Source organism: Tamandua tetradactyla, chromosome 1 (genome assembly GCF_023851605.1).
Source record: "Tamandua tetradactyla isolate mTamTet1 chromosome 1, mTamTet1.pri, whole genome shotgun sequence".
Lineage (NCBI taxonomy): Eukaryota > Metazoa > Chordata > Mammalia > Pilosa > Myrmecophagidae > Tamandua > Tamandua tetradactyla.
Window position 1 is genome coordinate 121,565,531 of NC_135327.1, and position 21,884 is coordinate 121,587,414.

The 21,884-nt window shown below is 38.8% G+C and overlaps 1 protein-coding gene across 1 annotated transcript in view; it reads right to left on the minus strand.

The window, feature by feature from the left end:
• Window positions 1–8,903, minus strand: part of COL1A2 (collagen type I alpha 2 chain) — a 35,526-nt gene extending 26,623 nt beyond the window's left edge. Inside the window, exons 1-5 of the mRNA XM_077123670.1 lie at window positions 8,557–8,903; window positions 5,331–5,345; window positions 4,681–4,716; window positions 3,406–3,498; window positions 2,067–2,120 (exon numbers count right to left, since the gene is read on the minus strand). Of these exons, the coding sequence (XP_076979785.1) occupies window positions 2,067–2,120; window positions 3,406–3,498; window positions 4,681–4,716; window positions 5,331–5,345; window positions 8,557–8,643 (285 nt within the window). The 5' untranslated portion in view covers window positions 8,644–8,903. The remainder of the gene's footprint in view (window positions 1–2,066; window positions 2,121–3,405; window positions 3,499–4,680; window positions 4,717–5,330; window positions 5,346–8,556) is intronic.
• Window positions 8,904–21,884: the final 12,981 nt, after the last annotated feature.

The following is a 21,884-nucleotide window of genomic DNA, read 5'->3' on the forward strand; positions in this document are numbered from 1 at the left end:
TCATAATGCTGAAAATGTTTCAGGCACAAGTCTTGAGTAATTTGCTCATGACACAAAGGTCTTGGGGACTCTGCAGTCAGGCCTGCCCCCCTATTTTAATGCCTATATTTAAATGATAGGGATTTCATTTGAAAAGAACATCATCTTAATGGTAAGATTTATTTGGTTTTAGAAATTGCCTCAACATTAAAAGAAACTGTCACTTTTCAATCAATTAATGCATATATTAAAACTAATTTTCTTTTGGCCCCATGAATTTTTAATGATATTTATTCATTTTTCCATGTATTTGCATCAGTTTCATTTACATCAAGGTAGTTTATTTTGTGGCGGCTGTGAGAATGATGATGATTACTCATTAATTCAGAAAAGGATCCTTTAGGGATTTAAAGTTATTGATTTTTCAACATGGAAAATTCTTTTAATATTTGATGGCTGTCTATCTTCCCTGTTTATGAAACACATGTTTGTTAATTACATATTTCTGCACTTGTGTGTGGATGCACAAGCTTAAATTATATTTCACCGATATTTAAAAGTAAAATACTCTGCTTTGTGTCCCACAGAGAAATGTCCCAAAATCAGGGGAATCTAAAATCCATATTAATTTTCTCAACTTACATAGGTATTTTTTTTAAAGTGACATTTACTAGTGCTTGAAATATAGGTACTGCTTTAAAAACGACTAATGTCCAGCATTAGTTAAAATGGCTAATTTCAAAACATCCAACAGAAACAAAGCAAAAAAGAAAATCTCTACTTCATTTCAGATGTGAAGCTTTAAATTACCAGGAAAAAAACTAAGACACTGAAAATCATCAATTAAAGGTACTTTGCTTCTCAAGTGTTTTAATTTACAGAAATTATTACCTCACCCTTGTAGTGTATTAGCTTATTACAAACCATTAGCCCCAGCAAAACACCTTCTTCTGAAAAACAGAATACTGGATGCATTGTCCAGGCAAATTTTAGGTTTTAAAGGTTATGTTCACTTTGGATAGATAAATACCTTTGTTTGGAAGGAATTCATTAAAATCACTATATGTATGCGTGTATGCATGCGTGCATGTGTGTGTAACTCTGTAGATTTTTAATCAATCTGTTTTTTGCCTCCAGCATTTTTTCCCTCTGTTTCATATACTGGCATACATTTTGCATGCTCATGTCAGGTTTTTTTTCCTAACACACCTCAGTAATGTTTGCTAGAATATTGACTTGCAAAAGATAGGCCATCACTGTCATAATCGTGCTGGAAACTTTTCTAAGTGTTACTCAAATTACAGAATGTGCTCCCGAATACTTGTGCTGAATGACCTAAATGCTGAATTTTACTTGTTTTTTTCCCCTATAATGATTTAGTATTAATAGACTAAAAAAAAGGAATTTTAATGAAAATAGATAAAAAGAAACATTTCCTCCTGAGGGAAGGTCAGAATCTGTCATATATACTGCTATATCCCTAATGCATAATATAGTCTGGGAGCCGTGGAGGGCACCTGATAAATATTTGTTGAATAAATTAATATTTCAGTCAAGGACTAGATATATGAGTCATCATGAAATATTCAGATATCTTGCCTGGTGCTTAGCCCTAGTTGTCACTAACCACCTGCATGAACTTGGGAAAAAGGTTTAAACTCCAGTTATAAAATGAATCAGCTCGTCTAGAACTTATTGATCATTTCCAATAAGTTCATAGACTTTAATAGTTCTGTGGCTCTAAGAGTTGTTTAAAATCTTAAGAATATTGAAGGATGCAAAATAATTAGCGTGATCACTGTTCTGAACTATACTGATTTGCCTAAGTTATAGCTACTATATCGAAAAGTTATTTCTTGATAAGCATCTGACCTATGCTAATGAGGCACGTTTATAAAGAAAATTGAGCCTCCTAGGACAGGTATGTTTTGATAGTTTTTTAATACAAAAAGAGTTCTTGCTTTTACCTGATCTCAGCATTAAGTTTTCTTATGGAGCTAAAATAGTAGCATTGTAAAAATTAACAAAAAATGAATTTTCTATTTAATATATTTTTTGCTTATGATAAGAAAAAGAAATAATCATACCATTGGTCCAGGGCCAAGTCCTACTCCTTTTCCATCATACTGAGCAGCAAAATTCTACAGGAAAAAACAAAGCAAAAGTTATACTTAACGGTAATGTCATTTTTTTTTTCAATCTACTTGTACAGATTTTTGTTGTTGTTTAAAGGGGAGCGGTGTTTTTGATATAAGGGTTCATAATTGTTACTTTAGAGTTCTATACTGAGCTAAATTCCTAAAAAGTCCAGAGAAATACAGTTTAAAATGTAGTCCACGCTGAGTTTGAAGTGGGGAGTTTCCCTACACTACCTTGTCTTAATCTTATTAATACTCTCCCTCTGCCCAACCCCCACCTATCTCTACCCTCAGGAAGGAAAACTTTCTAAACTTTAAACGTTGCTGCAAACCCCTTATAAATTAAGCAGTGATCAAGAGAACACCTTTATATTTCTACCTGTTGCCCCTCTCCCCCAAAACTACACCAGATGGCTAGGAGACCCTTTTCTTGCTGGAGTTTCAAGAAGAATAGAAAGACTTTTCAAGTTCAGAGGAAAATTAAATTAAAATACCCCTTGAAGATTAAACTTAAAAAAAATAGTCTCCAGTAATAACTTTACTGGTAAAGATCTCTCTTACAGTGGTAGAACTATTAAAGAAGGTGCTTTTTAATGCACTGAGTAGATAAGCAATCATAATAAGATCTTTGGGGGAGAAAGGTCTTATTTTATTGCATACAGTTGGATATTAGAATCAGGCCTCTGATTCATAGTACTAACCAATTAAGCAAATATGTTTTCCTTCCTGCAGCAAGGCCATTTGGCACTCATACCATTGTTAAAGACATAAAGCTAAAAGAAGATATTAATGAAGAAGGGAAATGCACCTTTCTCAAATTAGTTTCTAGCAAATTAAACCTAAAACTGCTTTGAATGTTGGTTCAGCAGACGTCAAGCCAAGGAGAATAAAAAGAAGAGGATGTTTGTGAAATTGCTTAAGATCAGGGACTTCACTTATGCAACTCAAGTCTAATCAAACTCTTTAATAATGCAGCACCTCTTATTTGTGCCCTACTGATAAAAGATATTAAATCCCCAAATTAAATAATGGTTGTGAGGAGTGCAGCTACCTTCAGTGAACACAAAGACCAGACCTTTGAATTAACAAGGGCTCACAAAGAGAACCGGCAAACTAGAACCTTGAATGAAGAAACCAAAGAAATGAAATTAAATATACTAATCTCCAAAGAGCAGATTTTCCCTTAACTATTAAAAATAAATTCCAGAAGGATCCTTCTTCCAGTGGAGGTATAAGAAATGAAAGTTAGCTAGGAGATGAAATAGTCAATGATGCTAAGACAACGTACCCCACCGAGACCAGGGGGACCAGGGGGGCCAGGAGGACCGGGGGGGCCTTCGGGACCATCTTCGCCATCTCTGCCTGGTGGGCCTTGGGGACCCTGTAAAAAGTGAATCAAGTCAGGGCTATTCAGGTCCTATAGAAACCTGCATATGGAAAAGGTGGCCTAGGAACACATGTGGTAAGATCATTTGTTCACTGGACCTCTCACTATGGCAAATAGGCTGGAAATTCACAATAGCCTGTTTGTCATGGATCAAATTCACTTAAGACATGGTCTATTTTAGAAAGAGGTTTAGCAACCAATGTAGGAAGATGAAGCATAGAGTGTTTTCCTGGAGCAATATCTTAGCTATTGAATATTAACTCATGATGGAGCCCCAATGTTCACATGAAAATCTAAATTACAGTTAAAACATAATTTTATGAACTCCTTATGTTTAGCAGTGCACAGTGATATATTGACTGCCACTTCCTGAGGATGATGAGCCCAGGCAATTGTTTTGCTATGTTATGTGTGAATGGCAAGATAATTAATAAAGTTATTCCTATCACAGGCAGAAAATCCTGCAGACTTCCTACAATTAATATATTTATGTTTTTAAAATAATTCACGGACATAATTCTGCCTCTAATCAATTATTTGAGTGGAATACATGTAATTCTGCACTTCTCAAATCGTATAAAAAAGGTATTTATATAGGCAAGAATGTTATACAATGCAAAACCAGGTGCTTTTGAATGTCAAATAAGAATAGAAGGAGATCTAAGAATATCAGAAATAAAACATGAGCCTGATTTGTATATGTATGAATTTAAGCAGAGAAGCATGTTGATGATTATTTCATTATTATTTCTAAGCTATATAAGAGATCTCACTTCAAAAGCAAACAAAGTATGTTAATAGAAGAACTACGTAAGCGTAAGTAAATACATTTCCATTATGTATGCGCAGGTGTTGGGTGTTGGACAGGTCAACAACAACAAAAAAGGTAGGCCATGCAAAAAATATATATATATGTGTAATAGTTTTTCTTTTTTAAAGGATAATCTTGTCCTAATAAGAATATTGATTGCATATAATAATGTTCATTTGCCTTCTGGGTAGGGCAATATCTGCTTAGAATGTGGTGAAATTATCTAGATAATTATGTTTCCAAAAAAGAAGAAATTAAAAAACAAACACTAGGAAGCAGAGCAAAAATCGTCATTCTCCCATGGTTTCTAATTTGGCTTATTCAATTATAGGCCAAAGCCCTTTAATAGTTCAAAAATTACACACCCTTTCTCCGCGTGGTCCTCTATCTCCAGTTGGGCCCTACAGGAAGATACAGACAGTACATGCTTGAGCAATTTCCAGAGTACAACAAAACCATTCTTGATAAGAAATAGTTGCCTGGACTGTTCTAACCACAGAATCATTAGATAGCATCTATAAAAATAGTACAACAGATAAAAGTATATTTCTTATAATTATATGCAACTTTTTAAAACTTGAAGACTGGAGGTTGCTACAGCCTCCGCTCATTAGGTCAATATTATAAATAGTATTTTTAATAAAATGATAACTGTGGACAAAATGACAATTTTATTGCATCTGTTTAACACCACATTTATATATAAACTTTCATTTACTACCTATAACCAATATAATCCTTTCTCAGTCCAGAGTAAAAACAAGTCCTTTTTACTTTACAATACAAAGCACCAATTTTGTAATATAAATGTAATTAGAGATGATTCTGGAAGATAGTAAAACTTTGTTATCTTGAACGCCAAATTTTCTTATTATTATGGTTTAGCTAATATTAATTTGGGCAAAATTTTAACAAATTATTTTCCTTCCATATTTCCTAAAATTTAGTTAAATTATAAGTCATTTCTGATAATTGACTATCACCAGATATTTAACAAGAAGTATTGGACTCTTACCTTTCTTGCAGTTTCCTAGAAAAGAATAAATACAAGATTATTATGAAGAACATTGAACATACACATTTTTAAAAAATGGCCTCTGTTTTTGTGAAGTGTACAAACATATCTACAGAGTACGTTATATTGCGCATTTACTATCACCTTAATTTAACAAATTTCCAAGTACAATTTTTAATTTTTCCAATAAACTAAATAGAATATGTTAAATACAGAACTGAATCTATATACTTATCTTTAATTATGCCTTAAGTTCAATTCATGAACTAAGAATTTGTTCATAGTACGCTTGCAAATGATTCCAAGGGAGCAAAAAGATTTTCTAGCTCAGTAAAGTCTTCTTCGTAGTAGCTGATGCTAAAACCCAAACTTCCACTGGATTATTTACTCTCTATTTCTGGGTATACTTATGAGGGTAGTTTTATTTGATAGCCCCGCCCACTTTGGAGATTGGGGTGGGTACTTTCTAAAATAGCCGAGAAGGTTTTGATCACCATAACTCTTTGTCATTTTCTTGGGAGCAAAGGTTCTTCAAAACCAATGTAGTCTCTCCTTCCCTCCTCAAAGAAGGCATTGTTATGGCTGAGAAATTCAAAGTGAAAAAACAAAAAAAAAATTGTACTCACCCCATATAAAGCTGTAGAGGAAAGAGAAAAGTGGGAAATATTTATTAAAATTGTAACATTACTTAATTGATTGATAGCAGTAATTAACAAATAGATGCACTACTTCATAAAATTGACTTACCTAATTAAAAGACCAATTATATGTTTTATTAAGACTATTCTGACTTGGAATTATATAGGTCAAAAGTATGGCAGATATCAGCAGGGTGATTTGTTTGCAATATTAATATGCAAATATATGTGAATTAAATTGTTAATTATTTACTATTTTATAAATGCTCTGAAATATTAATGTGTCTGAAGGATATTTCTAATGCTTAGTAATTAAGCTGGTAAATTGCATTGATGAATTGCTGAATGTAATACAAAACCAGTAGATTGATGAGGAAATAATTTATGGTTTAAGTCATTTTTAATATTTAAATAACTAAAAAAGGGAAAATTTAGGAAAGTATGTTACCTAAAGCAGGCATTTTTTTTTTTATAAAACACAAAGTTATTTAGTACTTCACTGAGTTTGTACTATTCTTAATGTCCTTTTACAAAAGATCTGAGTTACAAATTAAGTAACTATGAAAATGGGCTAATTCAGACATCTGAATTTTCCCTTTAAATTGGTAGCTTAATTTAGACAAGGTCATTTTACCAATATATGTCACCTTTGTCCCTGAGAAAGGATTTGCTCTGTATAAAGGGAAACGCTGTGGCTTAAGGATCTTGAAAAGTAATGGGAAAAACAGACTAAAGTAAATATATTCCTCCTTTGCCACAGGTAGTGTAAGTCCTTAAATATTGAATTCCTCTCCTACAGTATAAAAATTAAGGATAAATGCAGTACACAAGTGTGGCCAGTTTTGAAATAAGATGAATCACTCCCAACAATTGCTTTAATTTGGGTGGCCATGAAGTATGTCTTTTGGAGTGTCAGCGTCAGTTGCCAATGGTCCCAATTCAGGACAGTGGACCATGTCCAGCACTGATGTTTAAGGGTCATTTATGAGAATTATTATTATTATTATTATTTTTTAAATGCCACGACCCCACTTAGTGCATTTTATTTTATTTTTTTTACATGGGCAGGTACCTGGAATTGAACCCAGGTCCTCTAGCATGGCAGGCGAGCATTCTTGCCTGCTGAGCCACCGTGGCCCGCCCCGATAATTATTTTTAAATTAAAAAAATTATATGTTGACTTCACTGTATACATCAGTAGGAAGAATAATTATGCCTGGACTTGATTAATGGAAATCCTTATGATTTTGGAAATTTGCCCTTTAATTCCTCAAATGTGAGTCATTTTGAAAAATGCGTGTTTGGTAACATTTATTGCAGACCACTGTTGGCTGATGATCAGAAGGTGAGGTTGCCTTGTACTTCCAAACTTTCCTAGGTCTGTTTCTTCTTTTGTCTCTGGCCCAACAATTTCCCTCTAATCTCGGATCTTATTAAAAAAAAAAAAAGGACATCATAATGCAGTTTGTTCAATGTAATTCTTCCTTATCACAGTGTGGACACTAAAGGTGGATGCAGAAAGAAAAACACACCGAAATGCATCTGTGCTGATGTAATGGTAGACACTGTGGCATGTGGGTGGAGCAAATTTTTTGAGGTATTGGGTGTGGCCAGATATTCCTCAGACCTCAAGTCAGTATCTTTGTCTAGGAATTAGGCAGCCATTTTCAAGACAAAAAAAAAAAAAAGACAGATTGATTTTCTTCATTCCCTCTTGGCCAGAGAAGAATGGTGACAAACCTAAAAGGGGTCCAGTTTGACTTGCCTAAGGTCACAGGGCAAATTAATGGTAAAGTATGGGCCTCTTGACACTTGGACGCGTGCTGTTATTTCTCGTTGTTCAGAGTGGCTGATAATCACTGGGAAATGTTAAGAAGGTTAACCTTCAGGGCAATCACAGGCCGATTATGAGTTGAGAAGCTACTTTTACTTTCTAGAATGTATTAATGCCAAGCAGCACCCATTTTCCTTCCCAGGAATCACTGACTAGCCACTGGGAACGGCCACAATCAGAAAGGCAGATAATCTCTTTGGATAACTCTGTAGACTCTTTAATGGATATTCCATTAGTTTAAGGCCTGGTCCCCTGTGCTTTCATCTTCCTCTCTCCAGAGGGCGCCTTACAACCATCATTATCCTCCAGAAAAGATTTAGCGCCCAGAAGATAAAAGTTCTTAGGGAGTAGACTTTGTATTTCTAAATCAAAGGACTTTCTAAAGCAGCCTCAAGGCTTACAAAGTGGGCATCCGTGCGGTTACTGGGCCTGTTAGGTGGAGCTCTTGATTTCACTACATCAGCTATTAATAGCTCATCTTTAGGGAAAAGACCTACGGATGCCGTTCAGCTTCACTAACCAGAGGATCCAGCTCAAGTTACAGTCTCCCTCTCTGAGTTAAAAGTTTCCTAACTTCTGGGGAGAGTTGAGCTTTCCCATTTAAAAAGTATTATCCATCTTTCCTTTCAACTCCGGCGTTTCTCCGTATGCCAGAATCTTCCCTCCAAGTGGTACCTACCATTTAGGTTTGGGTTCTCCTCTTCCAGACCAGGGTGCCCCCCCAACTAACCTCTCTCTCCCGTCTCCCCCAAACAAGCTGAAGGCACTTACATTGGCATGTTGCTAGGCACGAAGTTACTGCAAGCAGCAACAAAGTCCGCGTATCCACAAAGCTGAGCATGTCTACCACTTAGACATGCAGACTCCTTGTGTCGCAGAGCCCCTGGGTCACCGACGGAGGTATCACCTGGCGGGCGCAGGCATGCAGTCGCGGCCAGTACCTCCAACTTAGCAGAAACCTCCTGCTGCCGTGGTGCTAAAATAATAAAGCCCGGATCTGCCCTATTTATACGGCAAAAGTTTCTCTGGCCCGAGAGTGCCTCCAAAAGCGCCTCCACCAATGAGCGGGCTGGGGCTGGGGGCCCAGGCAGCCACAGCTGGGAGGAGACTGCGGGGGCGCAGAGGAGGGAGCGAAGGGGGGAGGGACGTGGCCACGGGGCTGGCTTCTTAAATTGGTTCCATTCTTTTTGAGGACGTGGACACTTTTGAGGCTTTCAAGGGGGAAACTCTGACTCGCTGTCTGCATACCTCCGCCCTTCCCAGCCACCCGTCCTCCCCCCGCCTTTTCCAAGTTTGGAAACACTTTTGGACACGTCGGAGGGCTTTGCAGACACCGACGTGGGCAGCCGCCCCGGCGAGTTTGCAGACCTCTGGGCAGCCGGGCAGTTTAGGAAGGGCTAGGAGCGGGGAGATCAAAGCAGGAGCTGTCCAGTGCTGCCTCACCTTGGGCCCTGACAGGCCGCGGGCAGGGTGGAGGGGACCCGGCGGGCGCGAAGGGGGCAGGGAAGGAGGGAAAGAAACCTCGACAGCGTGGCGCAGGCGGGAGGCCGCCCTCCCCGCCCCCTCTTCCCCGCCCCACATCCCAGCTCAGCTTTTCAACAGCTTTGGGGCATGCTGCACCCACTCTTTCAGCAGTAATGCTTTCCCTCTCATCTGGTTCCCGGAGAGGGTGAGAGAAGGGTCCCATCTGTGGGGGATTGGGACAGAGTTCGAGAGCTTACTGTTTGGGGGAGAGGGGTCAGGTTAGGCGCGGTATGGCACTCGGCAAGGGGATAAGCTTTGAGCACACGAGCTAGACAAGCCATCGGGGAAGTCTTTCGACTCCCTTACTTGCCTTTGCAAAGGAGGTTTTAGGGATCATCTGGACCTGCGAAGTGATTCGCTTGACCTCTTCTCTGCGGTCTCTCCTTTCTGAGGTTGCAGTGGAGAATCTGCCACCGCCCTGTCCTCCCTCCGACCCCTTCCATTTCTCTTCTGCACAGATTCCTTGGTCTGAATTAATATCAGCTTCACGCTGAGCCTGGACCCAGATAACCTTCCAGTGAGCTCCCCCCTCCCCCCCAAGCCCTCTTGACCTCTCTACCCATTCCGTGACCTGCTCTTACAGCCCAGGCCTAAGCATCTGCCTGCCTTTCCCACCTTCTCTTTCGTCTTGGAGAAAGCGCCTCGCCCATTTAGAGGCGCTGCTCAATCAAGGCTGAGGATTCGAGCAGTCTTTTCAGGCAACACCCCAAGTCGTGCCCCTATCAATGTGCATCTTAACTCTCTCCAAACACCCAACTTCCTTCTCCCCTTAAGGTCACTGGCCCCAATCCCCACTCTCCATCCCTCACTAGGAAGAGGAGGAGCTGGGACCTTCATTATCAGGTATTAGAGGTTAAAGGCCAGGGGTCCTGAGAATTGTGAAGTTCTGAGTCTAGTCAACTTCTATTAATCTACCTTTTCCAAACCTTCTCTTGGGATGTCATCCAGAACTGATGAATGGCCATCATCCAGGGCTGCTCCTTCACTTCCCTGAACCCCCTGATGAGGCAGGTGGGGACTACCGGAGACTGCCATCCTATCCCCCAAACTAAGGCAAAAGAGGCCAGTGTAGGTCAATCCTGCCCACATGGAATGGAAATGAGTGGGTGTAGTTCCTCCTTAATTCTCCTTTTTCCTTTCTTCCTCCCAAGTGCTCTCCACTACACACCCTTTTTTTACTTCCAATTTTAAGGAAGAAAAATTTCTGTTTAACTCCATCAGCAGCTGCTATAAAACAAAAAGGATTGAATATGCTTAAATAGTTGTTTTCTCTGAATGGAAGGAAAAAGATTTAATCAAAGTAAAAGAGAATAACCTAAAACTGTAATAAACTCTTAGTAATTCTAATTAAGAACAATGATTTGGGTGATAATGTTTAAGGACTTTGAAAGAGCGGAGGTGAAAGAATTTGATAGGGTGTCTGGTTAGTTCTAGGGGGGTGTTTACAAGGAGGAATCCACAGCCAAATTAGTTTCTGACTAGGCAACAGCATTAGAAGATTTATATATAAAAAAGTTTTACACATATTTTTTATTTCTCAAAAGATCTGAGATTGGAGTGCATATTCCAAGAACATTTGTTCCTTTCCCCCAAAAGGATTGCTGTTACAGAATTTTAAAAAAGAATTAAAAGTGGAATTGCTTTTATTAGGAAAGAAAAACTTCATTGCTACATAGCCACCTATTTAATTTTTTTTTTTTTGCATTGACCAGAAGAGTAAGCGATAGTTGTTTAAATTATTTTATCGCTCTGCTGAATTGCCTTTGTGGAACATGTGTGCATTTGAACTGTGTTGCTGAAAGTCAGAGATTAATTCTGAACAAAATAACCTAGGTATAAAAGGAAACAGGTTTATGAAAGAGTTCCTCCAGATGCTCTTCAGTAAGGTTACTTGATGACACTTGCTGGGTTGAATCAGTCAAATTGTTGGGCTTGCAATAACTTCCTAAGATCTTAAAAGTTTACCTATGGGTTTTGTTGTCATCAAAATGGCTTAAAATGTAGAACATTTTTGGGAAAAGTGATTATAATTACCTTTTAATGTAAAAAAAAAAGAACGCTCCAGTTTTTGAGAATTCAAGAAATGTAAGTTCAAGGACACATTTATAAACTTAATGGAAAAACTCGGCTAAAGGGAGCAGAGTGAACTGATATCTTTAAAAAGCATTCCTGAAAACTGATGCAAATACCAAATGCTGCCGGGCTCCCTCCCTGCTGATGTGGCAGGGGTTGAAACAGTCAGCCGTCAGCATTTGGTGGGAGGCCCTGGGTCTAGCTGGAACAATGAAAATGGAGAAGATGAGAAGGATTTTTTTAAAGTGGGAGACAGATTCCAAGTCCAGCAATTTTTATATGTAATTTTGACTTTCTCATTCTCATACTGATCACTCATTGGAAACGATGGCTGATTAAGGGCTTGTTTTAAAGGAGGGGTCATTTAATGCTCACATTTAGATCTCTGTTAGTTATTTTGTACCTCCAAAGAACGAGAAGCTTTTTGTGTGGGTGAGGTGGGGTGGGACTGAGAAGAGAGCTGACCGGAAGACTGAATGACCCGAAGGGTGCTAACGACTGAGATGGGGGAGGGGTGGGAGGAAGGGCAGCTGAGCAGGAGCGGAAGGAGTAAGGAGGGGACCAAAGGTTGAGAGTGGAGGGATGGAGGGAGTGGAGGGATGGAGGGAGGGAGGCAAAGGGGGCAAAGACTTGGACACTTAGCTGCTAGACGGTTGACATCCGGTTCTTCTTCCCAAGTTACTCCCCAGGGAAAAAAGATGATCTCCTCAGCTCCGTATAAATCATGCATTACCAGCTGGACCTTGCCTATGGCAAGAGAATGTCTGAGAGTCTGACTGATAAAGAGACAGCAGAACAACCTGATAATGGCTTGTTGTCTTTTCCCTTTATTTTTTCCCCCTTTTTTAGAACTGAAAGTAAGCGTCTGACTCATACCTCCTTTCAAACATATACTGAGTGTTTACTCTGTGGAAAGCACCGCTACTATACTGTCTCATTTTAGTTCTAGCTCTGAGTTGGGTGTTAAGTAATTCCTAAGAAGGTGTTCACTGCTAAGATGGTTGCTGAAAAGTTTTGAGGGCTGATTTCTGTCTCAGGTATTTGTTTGGAAGGGTGGTGATTCCTGTTCTTAATCATATCAACTGGGTCATTAAGTTCCAGTTGATTATTTAAATAGAGATCAGATGTATAGTCACTCAACTAATTTTTAGTATTGTGTCAGGCACTGTGTTAGTGGATGAGTAAATACAGCAATTGTGAAACAGAATTGACAAGGTTATTGCCCGCAGGCAGCTTACATTCTGTTGGAAGATAGAGTTGAGTGTGGCGAGCGCCATGATCGGGAGTTCGGGATGCCTGTGGTAGGATTTAGGATGGACACCCAACATAGATTTGGTAGGTGGGGGCCAGAGAAGGGTTTCTTAGTGGATGTAATGTCTTGTGCAAACCTTAAGGGTGAAAGGGATTTAGAATAAGGAGTGGGGGTGGGGTTCAGGTGGAATGGCTTTAGAAACTTTGGCAGTCCACGGAATGGTGAGCAATTCAGCATTGTAGAAGTGTGAAAGGCTAGGGAAGGGGCAGGATAGAGAAAGGAGCTAGAGATGAGATGGGTGGATATAGCAGAAACTAGATAAAAAAAGGCTCTTAGTATGTGTGATAATTATTTATTAACGGTGCAATGGGGAATGTGCAGATGGATTTTAAGCAGAGAAATTATGTAATTAGAGTGCCTTTAAAAAGATGTCTTTGTGGTAGAATGCACAGTTTTCATGCGGGTGACCTGGGTTCGATCTCCTGGCTGTGCACCCCCTCCCCCCCAAAAAAAGATGTCTTTGGCTGCAGTGTGAAGAAATGATTAGAAGAAGAACACAGTGGAGATGAGGGAACCAGTTAGGAAGCTGTGGCAGTGTTCTGAGGGGAAACAATGGTGGTCTGAACGGGAGTGATGATGTGGAGTTTGAGAGAAGTTGAAGGGCTTTGGAAAGAATATGGAGGTAGAAGAAAATTACTGGTGTTTTGGTGGGGAGTGAATGAGAGGGAAGACTCAAGCACTCCCTTTAAGTATTTGGCTTTAGCAACTGTCTGGACATAGGCATCATCCACTGAGGTGGGGAACGTTTGAAGAGGGGCAGGTTTGGGTGGGGAAAGGGAGGATAAAGAGGTCTCTTCTGGGCATGTTCAGTTTTGGTTGGTTGTGGATGATTCAAGTGGATAGGTCTCATAGAAAGTTAGATATTTAGGCTTGGAAGCCAAAATGAATATTAGACCTAGAATCAAGGATAAGGGAGTTATTAGACTTTTAATGTTATAGGAATGGATGGAATGCCCCAGGTTATAGGTGTTATATGGAAATAAAAATAATAAAACTTAAGACAAAACCCTGAAAAGCTCCATTTAAGGAATGGACAGAGGAGGAAACCATCAAAGTGACTGAGAAGGAGCAGCCATATTGGATGGAAGGAAACCCACACTGCCTACATAACAAGCCAAGGGAACAGGCTGTTTAGGGTGGGGCTGGGCAGAGAACATAGGCTTTTTGGTGCTGAAAATTTTCTATTCTTCTGAGAGATCAAGTCAAGGATACAGAGATTACATAAGTTCGCAACGTCGAGGTCATTGATGAAAGTTGTTTCAATGGAATGGAACCAACTGCCAGAATATTGAAGAGTGGGAGGTGAGGTAATAAACACAGCTAGTATAGATGGTTCAAGAGTTTTCATTGTAATGGCTGGTAAAATAGCTAAAATGTAGTTTAAGGATGAAAAATATAGCCTTCTATTGAAGTTTTCCTTTCCTTTTTTAGGTGTCCTTCATTATACTCTCCTCATTTCATTTTTGGCATTTTTTTTTAACTTGGTAGTGAATGATCTTTTTTTTTTCAGGAGATCCCTTTAATATAAATTGAGTAGTCAATTTATCTCCTATTGTGTGACTCTCAATTTAATATTCAGTTCTCCAATTTTTTTTAAGTTTAGACATATGAAATAGATGACAACTTCTTTACTTATGCACGATTCTGAATATTTTTGTGTTCAGATTATACAGATGTAGTTGTTTCATGGTATCTTGTTATTGACTATTCCATGACCCATAATTCAGAAGGATGTATTAGGGTACACAAATTTCAGCTTTCCATCAAGTTGACTTTTTTCTTTGAGAAGATGTTGATTGCATTTCTTCAGCCAGTTCCAAATCTGTCCATAAATTGAAGAGCACCAAAATGCTGATGCATTCCAAAAGTCTACTCTGGTTTATTAGAACTTTGGTTGGCTTAGTTTTCAGACTCATATTTTTCAATTCTTTTCAGGTGGCTTTAAGAAATAAGCAGACTTTTACATCAACTGTGAGGAAGATGCTGGGTGTTGGTAATTAGTTGATTTATCCACTGAGTTGAATTGATATCTATGCTGTTTTGGCTCATACATTGCATATAGAAAAATAATTGTAAGGTTATAAAGACTTAACTCTAGGTGATAACATCTTTTGTATTAATAATAATTTATATTTAATTGTATTTCAAAAAATAACTAGCACATTAAGTTAATGCTATCACAAATTAACTCTTTAATAATTAAAAAATTTGATTATAACCTCCGGAATTTGCAACTTGTATGGATAACCTTCCAGTTAGATAATGTGATATTATAAATAAATGCCTATTATAAACTGTGCTAAGAACTATAGTTATGCAAATGATCTTGTCTCCCTGTTTAGTTTGTCAGTGCTGCTGGAAATGCAAAATACCAGAAATGGTGTCTGCTGACTAATAGTTGCTCAACAAATAATTACTCAGGAAACGGACTGACCTGAAATGGTATAATTGGAGCATACAGAACTTAAATGTAAATAATGGCTTTCTTCTTCATTGATGTTGTTTTATATCCACCCCCATCCACCACCCCACCCCACCCCCGCACCATCAGGCACCAGGAATTGAACCCAGGTCTCCGGTATGGCAGGCGAGAACTCTGCCACTGAGCCACCATGGCCTGCCTGATGGTTTGCAACTTAACCAATACATTTTAAATTTCTTTTTATTGACAGAGAAGAGTGGTGACGCATGCATGAAATATATTTGAATAATACATAAATGTGTTTTAGTCAATTCATCAATTTAGTCAATTGGATGCAGTAACACCCAATTATTTTATTTTATTAAGCCAAACTTACGAAGATGTGCTTGAAAACTAGGAAAAAGCTATTTTTTAAATTGTAAAGTCATGAAATTCTGCAGTTGAAAGGCAGTTTAGATATTATCCAAAGCATAATCATAATCATAAATGTGTGGATAGGATTTTTTTTTCTATCATACTCCTAATGCCTGGCAAATGCTTGACATATAACAGGTATTCAATAAGTGTTAGTTGCATGAATTAATGCATTTTATAAATGAGAAAACAAGCCCAGAGAGGGCCAGCTCATGGTAGACCTGTAATCAGGGGGATGGACTCCTGAGTTCCAATTGATTGTTCTTTCCTCCACATTAAAATAACATCTAACATTTACATGTAATATTTTGCAATATTTAACCTTTAGATCAATATGAAGAGTAGCTATTATTTTATAGAGAAGAAAACTGAGACTAAACAAAGAGGGTTTCTGTAGATCAGTGCCTTCAACGTGTGGTCCCAAAACAACAACATCACATTAGAACTTGTTGGAAATACAAATTCTTAGGCTCCACCTCAGATTGACTTGGAAACTCTGGAACAGCGATTTTGTAACAAGCCTTCTAGGTAATTCCCATGTGAGCTAAAATTTGAGACACTCTGATGTTGAGGAATGTAACCATTATTGTTAAACTTGTTCAATTTAGATAAATAGCTGGATGAGATGAAAAAGTGGGAGGGCCCTTTTCTGCCCACTCCTTTTCTTTATTTCCTTTGCCTCCTAAGGCCTCTGTCATATCCAATTTTGCTCTCTTCCTAATATATCTGTGGACACTGCTTATTTCCTTGGTTCTGCCTGGTTCAAGGCACTGGGTAGGTGAACAGCAGTTGTTGTCTGAAAGGCTATTTGTTGTTGTCTTCTTACGGTATTTGCAGCATCAAAGGAAGACCATTCTGATTCTATTTTGCTAGTTCCAACTCTACGTAAGGTTATTTCAGTGACATAACTCTTCACAGTGGAATACTGTGTGCTGAAGGATGTGCATTAACTCTCAAGAAAGCTGAGTGTGATTGGCCCAGTGGATAGAACCACTCATGAAGTTGGGAGCATGAAGTCTTGGTTGTAGCCTCAGGTCCTCTAAGGACCAATTAACTCCTCCCTGTTATAGTACCTTCAAATTCATCACTCTGTGGACTTGGGATGTAATTCCTTTGGTAATTAAACAGAACAGGTGAGGCAAAAAAAAATTAATGGTTTATTGCAAATCCATTCATTCTTGAAAATACCCCAAAGGTTCCAATGATGCTTTGGAACATTTTATTTACAGATTGACATCACAGACATGAGCCTCCATTCTCCCTAGGGCCCACATCACATTTTGATACTTGAATAAAAATGGCATCTCTGAGCCTGAAAGAATAAGCTTCTGAAGCACCCAAGATAGTAAATAAGAGAATAGATCTTCCTATTCAGAACTTCAGAATCAGAAGCTACTGGACTAAAACAATCATAAAAGTCATTGTTTGTTGCCTGTGAGTCCCTGTTGGTCTTGCCATGGTCTTATTATAACCATGCTTTTTTTTTTTTATCATACCTACTGTTCTAGTTTGCTAGCTGCTGGAATGCAGTATACCAGAAACGGAATGGCTTTTAAAAAGGGGAATTTAATGAGTTGCTAGTTTACAGTTCTAAGGCCGAGAAAATGTCCCAATTAAAACAAGTCTATAGAAATGTCCAATCAAAGGCATCCAGGGAAAGATACCTTGGTTCAAGAAGGCTGATGAAGTTCAGGGTTTCTTTCTCAAGTGAGAAGGCACATGGCGAGCACAGTCAGGGCTTCTCTCTCGGCTGGAAGGGCACATGGTGAACACGGTGCCTCAGAACCTGGAAATAGGCTATCCTGGCATAAGATGAATTTAAGAAGTTCCAGATACAGCATTTTCTAATTGCCATTCATTGAAATGGACTTTATGGCCTTGTTCTTTTGTCTGGAGTTCATGTTTCTGAAAACAAGTCTAAATTAACTATATATGCCACATCCTCATTTCTAGAGATATGCCTGGGACATATAAAATGCACATTCTTATAACATATATTCTATCTTATCCTCATGCATCTGAGTTCCTCTTTTGATAATGTGCCTGGTTCCTCTAGGACTGACTTTATTCATTCCAGTCATTCATGCATGCATTCAGTAAACCTACTGATGTCTGTGGAAGGTACACTATTAGAAATTGGATCAGAGACGTGATGTACACTTTGTCTATTATCAACTCTTTACCCTGAAACTTGGAGTCCTAACCCTAAACTTTGGCACCATGTCTTTTTATTGTTGAAGACTTATCTTCCTGGATTCGATAAACATTGCTCAGGGCTCTGTATTCTAGCACCTGTTGCAAAACCTGCATTCCTTCTTGCAGTACCTCACTGAGGGCAGTCCTGGTTTGGCATAGAATGTGCTAGTTATCTTTGTGCTTTCCCTCCCTCTGACTTCTGCTCTGCCTGCCTCCAATCTCTAATTTTCCCTTAGAATTTCCATCTAAGAGAAGAGGGTGGTTTTTGCCAGTTCCTCTGGCCTCATTTTGTTTGATTTGGATGTTTAAAAAACAATGATAGAGAGGTTATGTGTCAAGTGCAGCTGCTGGGATTAGATGGAGGGGTAATATATAGATTACAATATCAGGAGATTATCAAAAGTATAGTAGATCCTCCCCAATTGTGTGGGTAAGGAGATTTTGCAATTTGAGGTACTTAAGCTTTAGGGGGAAAATAAGTCATAAAGGGACTAAATGCAAATGCTTATAGATCTCCTTTGTAGCATCTCTAAAGTAGAACCATCAGGACAGCATGCTAAATAAAGAGTATTAGTGACATTTTTCACATTCTAAATTATCAAAAATGGTTCTACTGTGATTGCCTTCCATTTACCATCTTTTGCTCAGTAGAAATTTCTCAGTTCCTTCCTCCCCTGCCATTTCAATGAGATGCCCATAAATTTGCTTTGCTTTGCTGAAAATGATATGCACATAAAAAAGATATTTTTCCCAGTTTCTTGTTCTCCATCCAAATGCGCCAGGCCTTCCTGATTTCATGATTTGGAATTGTTGGCTTCTACATCCTCAGTCCCAGAGATCACTCCCCAAGCACATGCCATCAGGCCCTTCTTACCCAAATATCACTTGCCTCCTTCCTTGTAGCTGCAGGGGTGCTGTTTTAAGGTTTCCATCTCCTCAGATTCCCTTACTGGCTAAAGCCTCAAGGCAAAACCTGTTACTGTTGTGCCATCTGCTTTATTTTACTTCTTTATTCCCATCACCCTATTTCCTCTTTTCCTAATTATCCCCTTCAGGAGTGACTCATAAATCTAATATACTAGAACAAAAATTCTTGCATCACATTGTGAAAGCTATATCATTATGCAATCATTTTCAAGAAAAAAAAAATTCTTGCAGTTGGGGAAAAGTATACAAAACTAAATCTGTACATACTGAAATCCCCTGTTTGTTAAATTGAATTCTGGATAATTTGCTAATGGGGATGGCATTACTTTTACCTAACTTAAGAAGCAGCACATTAGTTCATTGAGAAAAAGATAGTGCACATTTATGTAGGGAGCCATGTACTAACAAGCACTGAGGACTTCCTGAAAGAGGATCATAGAGTAAAAAGTGCCTGATTTTGTTTGGGAAAGTTTGAGTGGCTTCCAGGAGAAGGTGACTTGGACTTGAATCTGGGGGAATTCAACAGGCAGAAAGAAGGAAGATAGTACAACACGTGAAGAGGTAGATGTTGCTTCCCGTCACTTGTATTTAAATAATTAGTTATAATGATCCCTCTCCTTCAAGAGCAGTGGTCCTCAAATCTGGGGTGACTTTTCACCCTAAGGGACATTTGGCAATATCTGGAGGCATTTTTGCCTGTTGCTACTGGAAGGGAGGTGGGTAAATGGCTTTGGCATCTGGTGGGGAGTGGCAAGGGATGGTGCTAAACATCCTACAGTGCACAGGATAGTTCCCAACCACAAAGGACTACCCACCTCAAATGTCAATGGTGCCATTGCTCTAGGAGATAGGTCCCATGAAGGCTGGAGCCTTGCCTTTCTTTCTTATTCACCACTGTGCTCCAGGGTCTAGCATGGTTGGAGGCAGAGTTGAATGAATAGAGGCATGAAGGAGGAGGCATGTTTAGGAAAAGGCAATATATGTGTCCAGAGTTAGAAGTTATGGCATGATTAAAGAGCAATGAAAAATAAGGCTGGTGATATGATAGAGGGAAATTGTGAATATTGATACCTATGCCATATTAAGGTGTCTTCCTTTAATATGTAGCCCATGGAGACCCAATAGAGAGTTTTAAGCAGGAAATTATACCATCAGATTTATGTTTTAGTAAGATAACCAAGCAGCGGTGGGAAGAACCTGGAGGCTGGGTGGTCACTTAGCTTTGGAAAGGCCTGGTAATAACATAGGCCAGGGGTGATGGGGTTTAACCTAAGGTGGGGGCAGTGAATAGAAAGGGACAGACTTGGGAAATGTTTAGGATTTAGGATTGATAGGACCTGGTGATGAATTAAACATGAAAGATGGAGGACAGTTTTCTGGCTTGGACTACTGAGTAGCTGTTGCCATTACTTGGGATGAGGAATATAGGAGGAGAAACAGAATTGTATGTGTGCATGTGTGTGTGTGTGATGAGTTTGCTTTTGAATATTCATTCAAACACTAACTTATCTCATTCCTCTCAACAGACCTTTTATGTACCAACTGCCTGGAGACTGAGGCTATCAAGATAAATATTTCCTGTCCTTATGAAGCTTCCCTGTCTCATGAGAGAGAAAGCCCAGTAAGAATATGACAGATAAACCTGAGCCATCTCTGATTGTCTAAAATAATACAAAAGGATCTTCAAGCAGAAGAAACCATTCAGAAAAGGTCTTAATAGCAGTGAAAGACCGTGGCAGTGGCAAGGAGTGAGGGAGAATTTAAGAGACCATTTGCACTGTTTGCACAGTCCTGATTGCCACCCTTCACAGGAGGCATCGTGGAGTCATTACGGAGACGTGGAGGGCGTCTGTTCGGGTCATGTGACCAGTCGGTGGTAGAGGTCTGAAACGGAACATGGTTCATCGATTTCGGAAATTTCTCCTTCTACAGGTTTCATCTCCAAAATAGTTGTAGAAATAAAATCAGAGAAGAAGGAGAGTGATCATTAGAACAGTTACAAATAGAAAAAAAAATGTTTAAAAAGATTGTGGAAACTCATGAAACGATGTAAAGTTGTGTGGTCTTTAATGTTCTTACATTAATTTCTAAAAAAAATTAAGGAATCCATTTTTTCTTAAAAGCAAAGAATAGTCTAATGGGAACATAAGTAACTGGCAGAGTGGTCTCATAATTAACTGAAGGTATTTCCCTAATGTAAAATGACTACATTTACACCTGTATTTTCTGTGCTTCTTTTTTAAAAATAAAATATTGGGTCTGGTTATAAAACCTCTCAAACAGGGAAAAGAAAACCTGGAATCACTGAATGGTTAGGATAGCCCCCTCCTTCTATATTGCAAGAAATTTGCTTAGTCTACTTCCTTCTCAAGTGAATCATTTATTCATTCATTTGGAAAACATGTGTTGAATAATAGGCACTGAAAATGCATGGAGGCTTGAGATTATAATTGCCTTCAAGTTACTCAAGTTTGACAAGTAAACACAATAATATGAAAAGATTAATGATGCAAGTTTTCTATGGAAAAATAGAAATAAGGTATCTAATTTTGCCTGAGAATATTAAGGTGGACTCTCCACAAGAGTTTGGGTCTTGAAGGGTGAGAATATGTTAGGTTGGCCACAAAGGGACTGTCACCCTATGAAAGAAGCAGGAATGTGCAAAAGCATGGTGACATGGTACAATCTAGTTTTTCATCTATTTATTAATGCTATGTCTCCTGTGTCTCAGGCACTGTGATGCAACCTGGGATCTAAGGTAAAAGGGTTCCTGCCCTCATGGTCTTATAGGAAAGACAGGCCGAAGTCTGCACAGTAAACTGTGATGTTTTGTCTGATAGGAAATGAGTAAGGTGCTATGGGAATACATACCATGTATTTTGCCATGGGACACAGGGAAGGACTCTGAGGAAATGAAAAACTGAGAACAAGAATGGGCAGCTGTTAGCTAAAGGAAGGAGGTGAGGACAGGTGTTGAGTTGGTAGAATTATGCTTCAGTTTAGCCAGAGATAAAGAGGGCCTTGAAGGGCATGTTAAAGAATTCAGATTTTATCCTAACTGCAGTGAGAATCCGCTGTACACTCTAATCTAAATATTAACCCAAATCTTCACTTTAACTCTAAATCTGATCAGATTTCTGTTTAGAAAGATAACTCAGTTGTGGCATAGAGAATGGATTGTAGCAGGGCAAATGGAACAAAACCTGTAAAAGAT